General features: G+C 39.1%; 1 protein-coding gene across 2 annotated transcripts in view; it reads left to right on the forward strand.

The window, feature by feature from the left end:
• Window positions 1-10,232, forward strand: part of LOC105473641 (reticulon 1) — a 288,470-nt gene extending 278,238 nt beyond the window's left edge. For both annotated transcript variants that reach the window (XM_011727519.3, XM_011727521.2), the window contains 5 exons: window positions 745-883; window positions 2,354-2,423; window positions 3,047-3,093; window positions 3,181-3,239; window positions 9,431-10,232. In XM_011727519.3, coding sequence (XP_011725821.2) covers window positions 745-883; window positions 2,354-2,423; window positions 3,047-3,093; window positions 3,181-3,239; window positions 9,431-9,473 — 358 coding nt within the window. In that variant the 3' untranslated portion in view covers window positions 9,474-10,232. The remainder of the gene's footprint in view (window positions 1-744; window positions 884-2,353; window positions 2,424-3,046; window positions 3,094-3,180; window positions 3,240-9,430) is intronic.
• Window positions 10,233-11,848: the final 1,616 nt, after the last annotated feature.

An 11,848-nucleotide genomic window follows, 5' to 3' on the forward strand; every position in this document is an offset into this window, starting at 1 on the left:
TCCAGAAATATCCTCTAGGTAGATAACAGGTGCTCTCTTAAAGCAGAGGGAAGGCAAGAAAGGAGAGAGGAAGGATGGACATTTGTAGAGGAGCTGGTCAAGCAGAGGAGGCTTAAGCTGGGATGATTTTTATATATTTGTATTTTACGTGTTTTTCCCACTCAAGAGTTACATTTAACCATTTGAACTAATGAAAAATGTCATTACTAAAAACACCACTCAGTAGAATCCATGAGTATTTTAATATGGCCTGGGTCACTTGAGTTTTCAGTGCTCTTTCTATAAACCCGGAAGTAAATCCCAGAATTTAAACTTGAATTCTTAGAGTTCTGATGAGGAACAGTTGGCAGCTAGGATTTGGGGCTATCTCAACTACTTAAAAAAAGATAATTTATCTCCATGAAGTCATGTATGCAGAATTCAGCAAAAGAGCTGGTTTGACACTGATTTTTTTCTCTGGTCCCAGCTGGTTTCTCTGAATTTTCAGCCCACCCATGCTGTGTCTTAGGTAGCCAGAAACAGTCACAACGCTCCACTGAGAACCATGCTTTCTGTGTTCCCAGTGCACTGGAAGCAGGTGTGTATGGTGCCCTGTGGCCCTCACTGGCTGGCATAACCCCCCAGAGATGACACCCGCCCTCACCCTCAGAGTAAGAGTAGGAACGCTTAGCTGTTACTGGGGTTTGGAAGCCTGTCTCATGATTCCCTCTGATGGAATTCTCTGTGGGGATGGTTTGTTGACAGGGCCTACTTGGAGCTTGAGATCACCCTTTCTCAGGAGCAGATTCAGAAGTACACGGACTGCCTGCAGTTCTACGTGAACAGCACACTTAAGGAACTGAGGAGGCTCTTCCTTGTCCAGGACCTGGTGGATTCCTTAAAAGTATAGTTGCTTAAACTGTTCACTTTACAGTCTTGACTGTTATTTTCCCTAAAGGTATAATATTATAAACTGCTACCTCAAGAAGAATAAAAAGCAAGTGCTAATTATATTCTAGAGTCAGAAGACCTCCAGTTGTATGGCACCATGAACCAGTCTAATCCCTTCATTGCACCAGTGATGAAAATGTGGCTCAGACATTTGTCCAGGGTTGCCCAGTGAGTCACTGGCAGAGCTGGAATCAAACCCAGGTCACATAGCTTCTAGCTCTATAGTCTTTAAAACACACCGGATTCTCTCCTTAAACCATTTTTAGCTCCTCCGACAATTTCCCAAAATGAATATTGAGATTAAAAATCTAGATAGGGAATGCGAAAACCATATATACTTTTGCACTGAAGGAAACTCTAGATTCTACTAATATTAATAGTAAGACCTCCAAGTGTGCTTACATAGTTACAGCTGTGAAGCTGAGCCATCTGAAGGGTAGAGGTATGCCCAGCCCCTCACTTGATAAGGATCAGGGGCACCTGGGGCTCTCACTGAATTTGCTGGGTTCCTTTGAACAAGTTGCTTTGGCCTCCTGGTGACTTACATGTAGAATCAAAGTTAGTCAATCGTGATTCGGCACAGCCATAAGCAGAGCTGGGGAAGCCTAGGCAAGGTAGTTGTAAAGTTTCTGTACTCCCACAGCACTTCATACACACCCTGGCAGGCGCTTGTACTGGGAGCTGTCTGGTAACTGTTCAAAGAAGGGCAGAAGAAAAAGTGAAAAATGTGGTCTTGACCCTCAAAATGCCTGACTGGAATAATGACTTGCCATATAATGACTGAAGAGAGATACCAGGGCAATTGTAATTACTTACCTTAGTGCTTTTAAGGCCATGGTTGTGTTTGTAATGTAAAAATTGTGGGCCAGAACGGGGTCAGCAAACCTTGTCCATAAAGAGACAGATGGTAGATATTTTAGGCTTTGCAAGCCACACCATCTGTGGTACCTTTTCAACTTTGCTATTGTAGGACAAAAGCAGAAAAAGACAGTACAAAAAGGAAGGGCTTGACTGTGTGCCCATAGACTTCTGAACACTGAAAATTTGATTCAATATCATTTCATATGTTAGAAAATATGACTCTTGTTTTCATTTTATTTGAACATTTAAAAATGTAGAAACCTTTATTAACTCGTGGGCCTATGCAAATACAGGTCAAGGGCCATAGCTTGCTGACCCCTGGCCTAGATTATTTCCTTGAGTCCCTCAAACCTTATAACAAAGTGATCCAAAGGGTTCCAAGAGAACTAAGGACTGGATCCCCTTTCATTGATTCTGTGATGAGCTTTCAACGCCTATCATTGACTATTGAAATCATGATGTACTCTGACTCAAATTCAAATTCTAAGTAAAAGTCAATGATATGAGACTCTTACTTGTCAGGAAGGGTTTTAGGAGCACTGATAATGCTTTCGTTTTTCAGTTTGCAGTCCTGATGTGGCTCCTGACCTACGTTGGCGCTCTCTTCAATGGCCTGACCCTGCTGCTCATGGGTAAGAGCAGATGAGAGTGTATATGCCTTCCTTCACACCCTCTGTGAAAACGCTGCTTCCTAGGCTCTAAGCTTTTTGTTTGTTTAAAGAGATTCCTAGGAACAAATGCCAGAGATCCCTGCGTGCAGAGCACTTCTCTTACCATCATAGTTCAATTAAAGAGTGTAATATATATTATACACTAATAATGAATTCCTAAGTCTAAAGGGTTTTTTTTCTTCAAACGTAACTGGCTTCTTTTTGGCTTATTTTATATATATATATATATATATATATATATATATATATATATGTATGTATGTATGTATGTATTTGGATCTGTTTACAGTGGCAGCTATGGATAGAGATTCATTTTCATCTTGGGAGGGAAGAGTTTATCCTAATTCTAGGAATAATTACAAAATACCTGTACAGGGCTCAGTGTCATTTTATTTTCCCTAGGAACTGCCCTGTCATCTTTTATCTAGAATGCTGGATATTGCTTTTCAAAATAGGAAATAAAAAATAAAATGCTGAATATTCCAAATAATTCTATAATATCATATAACCATATTAAAATGTGTCTATACATGTATTCTTATTGATAACTCAGAATTTAATACTATATTTGTTTTTCATCCCAGCTGTGGTTTCAATGTTTACTCTACCTGTAGTGTATGTTAAGCACCAGGTAAGTTCTATGTGATGTCAAACAATGACATTAAATTTTCACCTCATCATCTTTGGATGTGCTCATTATTTTTTTTTCTTTGTGTAGGCACAGATTGACCAATATCTGGGACTTGTGAGGACTCACATAAATGCTGTTGTGGCAAAGTAAGTCACATAGTGCAATGCATAAAAAGAGAGACTCATGGATTAGGGTAGGGGTAATGAGAAGATAGTAAAATGATAGATTGATTTATGATCATTCACTTACTGGAGTCATATATTCATTCTCTTCTCAATTATATTATTTTAGAAAATAAGCATAAGATTTTTAACTCTCAATTAAATAAAACCGAGTAGTTTATTTCAGGTTTCATAGTAAGTTTTAATGAATGAATGATATTAACCTCTAAGGACTGGCCCATGTACAAGAACAAGATGCACTGGAGGAAAGAAGGAAACTTGATTCAAAAAAGTAAAATTAACAGTTTAATTCAAATAAAAACAATTAAGTTAACATTTTTAATCTTTTAAACAATGAATAGCCCTAATTTTTAAAATCATTAAAATTACTTTTAAAACTTTGAATTATTTTTAAAACTTTAAAATACATAAAATGTTTGCCAACTAAGTACATCACAGCATTTTAACTCAACAACTGTGTGTGTGTGTGTAATACCACTGCTTTTTAAACCTGAGTCTTAAGCCTTACTTTATGGCTCCCTTATATATTAGGAGACAGAGATTTCAGTTTTACATCTCCACAGCTAACGTGGTCATTAAACTTAGGAGTTTTCCCTAATTCTTACATACTATTTTTAGGTATATAGTCAACTAAAGTGATAGCTCTTATATTGAATTTTTATTCAATATTTTATTTTATTAAAAAGCTAGCCTAATCTTTAGCTACAAATATATGTCACCAAAGGACTAGACTTTTTCACAAAAACTCTATCTAATTATCTGATAATAATGTGGCTGGACCTAGGTGAGGGTCAGATTTAGAGAGAGGCATTTTAGGTAATTAAAGATGTGTAATAACAAAATAAGAAAGGCTAATCACATTAAAGTTCCTCTGCTATTAGATTATATGTGATGTGCTTCAGTTCTCTCTGAAGTTTATAAACTTGTTTTTTACTGTGTATTATTTACATTTTTCCTCTTAAAGTCATTGGGAACTCATAGGATTCTATGTTGAATTTGGATCTTTGAGAGATCTGCGACACATTTCAAAATCCCTGAACTTATGAGCTTGGACCCAGGTGTAACCAATACCTAATGAAAATCAACACATTAAGCATAAAATAATCATTTTATGTTGTATTAAGAAATGGTAGCATAGCACAGTATGAGACTTGGTGGTACCCAAACCTGAGGAGCCTGTTTAAAAATATGAATTCTAAGACTCCACACAGACCTATAGAATTAAAATTTCTAGGATTGGTAATCTGGAATTTATATTTTAATGAACTCTCCAGGTGACTTTTTGGCAGCTAGAACTGTGTTCATAAACTATAGCAAAGAACACCAGAATAGGAGTTCGGAAACTGGAAGACAGAAGTTCTAGACCTACGTTGTCTAATACTTAGTTTGGGGATCACAAATCACACCTATTACTTTTTCAATTGGTTTGTTGGTTTAGTCCAAAAACAGGAGAGTACCTGTTATGTTCTGGACACTTCATATGACAGGTACAGAGGGTATAAAGATAAATGAAATGATCTCAGCCCTAAAAGAGCTCTTAGCCCAGTGGTGCAGACAAAATTATACAGAAATAATTATAATAAAATATAATAAGTACAATAAGTACAGTAGAGCTATATGAAATACTAAGTTGGAGAGATGAGGAAACAATTGTTCCTTCCTGGACGGGACAGTGGAAAACCATTAAGATAAGGTGGCATTCGACCTGGGCCTTGAAGGATGGGTAAACAATCATTATTACGTGGATGATAAGGGGAAAGACGTTGCAAGAGGAAGAGGTAATAAAGCAAAGACAGAGAAGCATGAAAATGTAAGTCTCTCCCCTCTCCAGGTTAGACTACATCCTTTCCTGGAAAGAATGTAGGAAGAGAGGCTGAGGCCAGGTGGTGAATGCTCTGTGGAGTTGTGACCCCAACCCAGCAGAAAATGGCCAGCCCTTGATGTTTTTAAGCAGGGGATTGAGGTCATCAGTTTTTTAAAGATCACTATGGCAGTCTAGTGAGAAAATAATTGGAGAGGGGAGAGACTAGAGATGTGGCCATCAGCTAGGAGGTTATCATAATTCAAACAAAAGTGACAAGGGCATGGCCTGGTTAAAATGGAGGAAAAAGAGAGACGGCAGAGAATATAAAGTATATACAATGTGCTTGTTAAGTTACAATTGGAAATCAATGCTGTGAAAAAGAATGGAAAGGAAATGTTAGCTATGACTAATATGGCTTCTGTAATTGAGCTTCAGGCAGAGTTGGCTCTTAACTTCCTGGTAGCTAGGACAAAAAGAGAAACTAGGCAAGTTACATGGTTCTTCCTATCTATCAGAAAGGAGGAAATAACAATTCTTCAAAATAACCTGTTTTGCCTGGCACTACATTTTGAAGGAAATTTATTGGTGGGTTCTTAACTCTAAGGCCTCTTCAAACTCTGAAATTCTAATTCTACCTTAGAATAATTCCATTGAAATAACTTACACCATTTTAGTGGAACAGTTAAGAACATGATTGTTAGAATCAGATAGACTGAGTCCATTTCTGGCATTTTTAGCTGTATGAGCTCATCATAAATGTTATTTGACTCTATGAGCCTATTTCCTTATCTGTAAATTGGAATTGTGAATACCTCACAGGGTTCTTGATGATCAAATGAGGTAATGTCTGTAAAGTATTCTTACTTAGATGTTGGAAACCCTCATTGTCATCATCATCATCCTGTTACTGCTTAGAGATCAGTTCATGGGGCTTGGAGGTAGAGGACAGTCCCAGACTGGGCCAGTAGACGCCAGGACCACCCTGTCCTCCATACTGAGTGACCCTGTCTAGGTCATTTCACCTTTGTTTGTCTCAGTTTTCCAGCTTAAAATGGGGGTTAATAATACATAATAACACTTCTTAGAGTTTTGAAAATAAGGAAAAATGCCTCAAATTTCAAAAGGCAAAATAAACACTGTAGAGAAAATTAAAGCTTTGAGTAAGTGAGACCATAATAAGAAATCTGCTTTAAGTGAATACAATTCCCTATGTCTAGGTGAGTTATATTTTAGATGAAAAAATAGCTTGTAATTTTACCTAGAAGCCCTCTTGGTGACCTTTGATAAATCTCATGGAATAAAGGACATCCTGAAAACTAAAATTGGAAAGGAGCTGTCATGATCTTCAAATGAGAAGAAAGATTCTAGATGTTATATTTGATAAATTGAAGGCCTGATTTCAAGCAAAAATCCAGAATGAATTAGTAAAACTGTAGATATTCAGAACAGATCATTGTATGTTCACTAAACCCTGAGATGAAATGGACTTCCCTAGCCAGTGAGTATTCTGATTTTAGTGCGGGTAGTCAACAAGTCTTCTTGGTGTCCTTGTGGAAAAACATGGAGATGTATGATTCAGATGACAGCACAGGTGGTAGAATTCTAGAAGGTTGAAATAGTAGACCCTAAAGATGTTCATTAAGCCATCAAATATGTGTCTGGAGCAAGGTATGTGACACATGGCTCTGCCTTTGATCCCATTATTTTCAACCCCATTACTTCTCATGACTATGTGAGGACAAATCAATTATCTTTGTCAAAGTTCCAGATGATGTACAGTTTGAAGCCAAAGCAAATTCAGAAGATGGCAAGCTCAAGATTCAAAATGAATCAAGGGATCTTGAGTAAACAAGAATGCTGAATTGAAATCAATAAAATGAAATTAATAAGGAAAGTAAAGTCCTACATTTAGGTTTCTAAAAAGTCAACTTACAGCTATAGAATGCGGGGAGGGATAGATGAGAGAGGGTAACAATAAGTGTGTATGTGAAAAATACCTCAGGGGTTTTTAATTGCTTGATTGGTCACAGCCAAATGTGAGTCAATGATGTGCTGAAGCATCTTTAAAAAATCAATGCAAGTTGAGTTGTTATTAGTAGGAGTACAAAGTCTAAATCAACAGAGGCAACAGTCATATTATATTCCACATTAGCCATTCCATATCTGTGTTCAGTGTCAGGGTTGGACATTTTAACAGATGCATTAATACATTGGAGTAATGCCCCAAAGATGACCAGGGTATTAGAAATGTGACAGTTAATGGGCAGTGAAGAGTAAACTTTGCTGGGGATGATTACCCTGGAAAAGAGATGACTTTAAAAGGACACCATAGCCATTCTCAAATACTTGGAGGTCTAACATTGTAAAAAGAGTAGGATTTCTCTTTTTCTCTCAAGAGCACTGAATGGAAATTTTAGAAGTTCTGAGATTTGATTGAAATATGGGGGAAAGAGTAATGATTAGAGTTGCCATCTGCCCCATGAAGGAGTACTCTGACATTCATTCAAGTATTCAAATAGAAGTTAGACGGCCACCATTGCACGTGTCCTCTCCTGGCTTCTCCTCCTCTTGTCCACCTCCCTTCTGGTCCTGTGACCCCAAAGGTTGTCTCATGTCTACGGCTCCAAACTTGTGTCTCCAGCCCAGACCTCTTCAACTAAGCACCAGATCTATCTGCTTATTTATGTAAGGTTTCTCTAAAGTGTCTCATAGACCTTTCAGATTCACTTAGCCACACATCTTGCAATCTTACCCTAGAACTTGTATTTCCTTCGGTCATCACCATCTTGGTAAATGGCATTTTCACCTGGTTCCTCAGGCCAAAAACCAAAGAAACTTCCTTGATTACTCTTCCTCTAATCCTAGCCTGTACATTCAGTTCATGAACAGATCAAGTGGGTCCCGCAGCCTCATCTCTAAACTAACCGAGACTGTTCCCCTCTCTTCACTTCCATGTCTACCATACAATCCAGGCATTGCCTTCTGGTACTTGGACTGCTGTGGGTTTCTCTCCCTCTATTCATTGCTTCTACTCCCATTTCCCCATTTTTTTTTTTTCACACAGCCACCATCATGATGTTCTTACATTAATCAGATCACATCACTCCCCTGCCTAAATTCATCAATGGCTTCCCATCACACAGGTTAGAATCTAAACTCCTTACCACATCTCACAAACTCCAATATCCACCATCTGGTCCCTGCCTGCCTTTCAGACCTCCCCTATCCATACCCCAAGCACACGAGCTTCTCAATTCCTTGCTGCCAGCTTGTCCTCTCTGTGATGCCTCTGCACTCGTTACTCCCTCTGCCTGAAACACTTCACATCCAGATCTTGGCCTGATGGCCCCTTCCTGTCCTCTGAGGATCAGTTTCTCAGATGAATGGATTTAAAGGAGGTACTGCCCACCTTACCACTGTGCCCCTCACTGCCTGCCATACCACCTTGTTTTTCTTTATAGCAGTTATCACCATCTGAACTTCTCTTGTCTTCTAGTTTATTTCTGTCTCCTCAATTCCTACAGGAATGAAAACTCCATGAGAGTAAGCATCTTTTCCCTTTTGTTGACCACTGAATCCCAGTACATGGAAGGGTACCTCGTGGCACAGAGGGAGGTCTCAATCAAAATCTGCACAATGAGCTCTGCACAATGAGCTCATAACTCTTCAAATTAACAAAACACTTCCAGTGTAAACCTGTCCTAAAGTCATGCTGCTACACTGTGAGCATCACAGAATTTCAGGACCCTGGAGATAGCTAGTCTATGCCCACATTGTAATGATGAGTGTTTAGGACCAGGAAAGTCCCTTAGCTTGCCGGATGCCACATAGCTAATTAATAGAATAGCTGAGACTAGGACCCAGGTTTTTAAATTCTAGTTGTGGGTACTTAGACTACTCTGAGGGTGAACATAGGTTTCTTTTCCTATGTCCAACATAGGAACAGATTACATCCCTAGTTATATAACCATTCCTAGTTATGCTCATCTTCCTGGCATGGTCAGTAATAGCACTTTCTCTCTCTTTCTGAAGTGCCCCAGATGGGGGATAAATAATCACCCTAACTATATCATAGCTTCTGTAATCCTGAAATAAGTCAATATGTTCATCCACCTAAAAAGATCTAAAATATGTGGCTTTCTTCCAATTCTCTTTTTTGTTGTCGTTATTTTCATTATCCAGTTTTTACTTCCTTCTTACTGCTTTATACAAGAGTATTTACAGATGTACATACATAAAGACTATAATATCTTCTGGAATACTAAGCTCTTTGGTCACTTAGCTAATTAAAGCAACAACACATAAAATGATTTCATTAATAACACTTGTGATTTTGATATTGTCTTTTTAGGATTCAGGCTAAAATCCCAGGCGCTAAGAGGCACGCTGAGTAAACTGATTTCCCACCGGGGACTGGACACAAACAGGAATGTCTGGAGTGGTAACAGCTCTCTTCTTACTCGTTACTGCAAATTGATTGTTCCCCTCCTCCCCCCAGTACCATAATCTTAGAGACAAACCTTAAAACAGCTGTTTTTAGGCTGTTCCTTGTATCTTAGGATATTTGAGTCACTTGTGTCAACCACTAAAGTATAGAGAAAAGTGTATTAGATGTGGTTTTTAATTTTGTGTTGCTAAAAAAAGTGCATGATGGTGAGAGCCCAAGTTCTCTTTCCCTCCTCAGTGTTCTTCTCTTCTCTGCAATGCTTCTGTAGCTTCTAACGTTCCCTGTGGCTAGGCCTTTCCTGCCGAGTGCTCTGATGCAATAGTGGAAATCGCTTATATGTCCTTGGGTTGCTGGTTGGATTAATCTTTAATAACAATATATAGAATTGTAGACTGATGTTTTAGCATTTTTCCAACACACACAACGTAAAAATAAAAACAGTCGACCGTACTTATGGTAATCAGTTTTGTATAACTTAAAATAATTAAATAAATGAATAAACCCAAAACAAACATGCCGTAGTTTTGTTGTATGGGATTGGTGGGCTGATTTACATGTATGGTTACTAAAAAGTACCAGCATGTTAACTTTATTACAATTTGTATTACTTTCTCTGTAGTTCCTAATGGATTCAGTTACGGACTCTGGATATTTGCACTTATGTACTTGATACTGAATGCATAAATAAATGTTACTAAATGTAGAACGTTCTCCCTCTCTTCTCATGCATGGTCCCACCAGAAAACACAGAAGCTCGAAGTGACGAAGTCACTCAATGACATTCTGGGAGGGCTGAGAGCAAGTGCTCACCTTATTTCTCTCCAGGACTGTGGCGTCAAACCCCAACCTGGCTTATGGTTTTTCTGGGTCATTAATAGAAAACTGAAAAGTGGTAAACTGTCAATCACTCTTCACATTGTACTTTGTGGGGTGGATGCAGATATTTAAGATCGTTTTAAAAAACTTGAAAGTGATATAAATCCTTACATAAACTGTACAGCAATAGGCAACAAAACACGGGCAAAAACAATTGTAATTGCCATGAACTCACCCTTTTAGTAATTACTTATTAAGCACTGACTGTGTGCCAAGCACTAAGAATGGGGCTGTGAATAAGAGAGATGATAATTCCTGCCCTCACCATGTGAAGTCTTCTAATAATTCCTCACTGCTTTTTGTACAAGTCCAATTGCATATTTTGTTTCACTGCTACAATCAAATGTCAAAGACAAAGAGGTAGAAGTGAATGAAAGGAGTAGCAGTTGGAGAAAAAAAGGAATGATTGCTTATAAAAAGCTGCCTTTTACCAGTTTTACACATGGGTTCAGTGAATATTTGTGGAGTTATCCTTCTGTGCAAAGTGGTGTGAAGGTTACAAGGATCACTTGGCACTGTGCCAGCAGCCAGAAACTCTCGTCACTGTGCTGGGGGAGAGGGCAGGTGGCTATGTGGAAATGTTAACTAAGCAAAGGGTAGCATAAAACAAGAGCCACTGGCCAGGCACGGTTGCTCACGCCTGTAATCCCAGCACTTTGGGAGGCCGAGGCGGGCGGATCACGAGGTCAGGAGTTCAAGACCAGCCTGATCAACATGGTGAAACTGCATCTCTACTAAAAATACAAAAATTAGCTGGGTGTGGTGGCACCTGCCTGTAATCCCAGCTACTTAGGAGGCTGAGGCAGGAGAATCGCTTGAAACTGGGAGGCAGAAGTTGCAGTGAGCTGAGATCGCACCACTGTACTCCAGCCTGGGCAACAGAGTAAGACTTTGTCTCCAAAAAAAAACAAGCCATGATGCAGGGTTTGAGCAACAGAAGATTCTCAGGGGCGGTGAATTTCAGAGCCGGGTCCTGGTTTGGTTTTTGCCAGATGAAGAAGGTCCAACCCGGATAAAGAAAGAACATGAGCTAAAGTGCCAAGATGTGGAGTGTGAGACATATGCAGAGAATGGTGAGTTAAACAAGCTTAGATGGGTTGTAAAGTTCTTGGGGTGGGAATGATGGTGCCAGATAAGGCTGAAAAGGTGGGTTGAGATCACAATGGGAAGAAACTTGGATGCCTGTGCCAAGGAGTTTGGGCTTTTTTCTCTACATCTCAGAGAGTCACATACACACAACAAAGGTGCAAGATACTGAAGGCTAGTTGAATAGAGTGATAATTGTAACCTAACTCCACCTGGGTGCCAAAAGACCCAGATCTTTACTAGAACAGCCACAGAAAGAATAGAAAGATGTTCACCTGTCCCTGATCCTTGATGTTAACCCAGCATCCCTGCCAAGCACCCACCATGGATAGGTTCAGCTAACAGATGGTGTGGAGGGAG

This window comes from Macaca nemestrina, chromosome 7 (assembly GCF_043159975.1).
Source record: "Macaca nemestrina isolate mMacNem1 chromosome 7, mMacNem.hap1, whole genome shotgun sequence".
Lineage (NCBI taxonomy): Eukaryota > Metazoa > Chordata > Mammalia > Primates > Cercopithecidae > Macaca > Macaca nemestrina.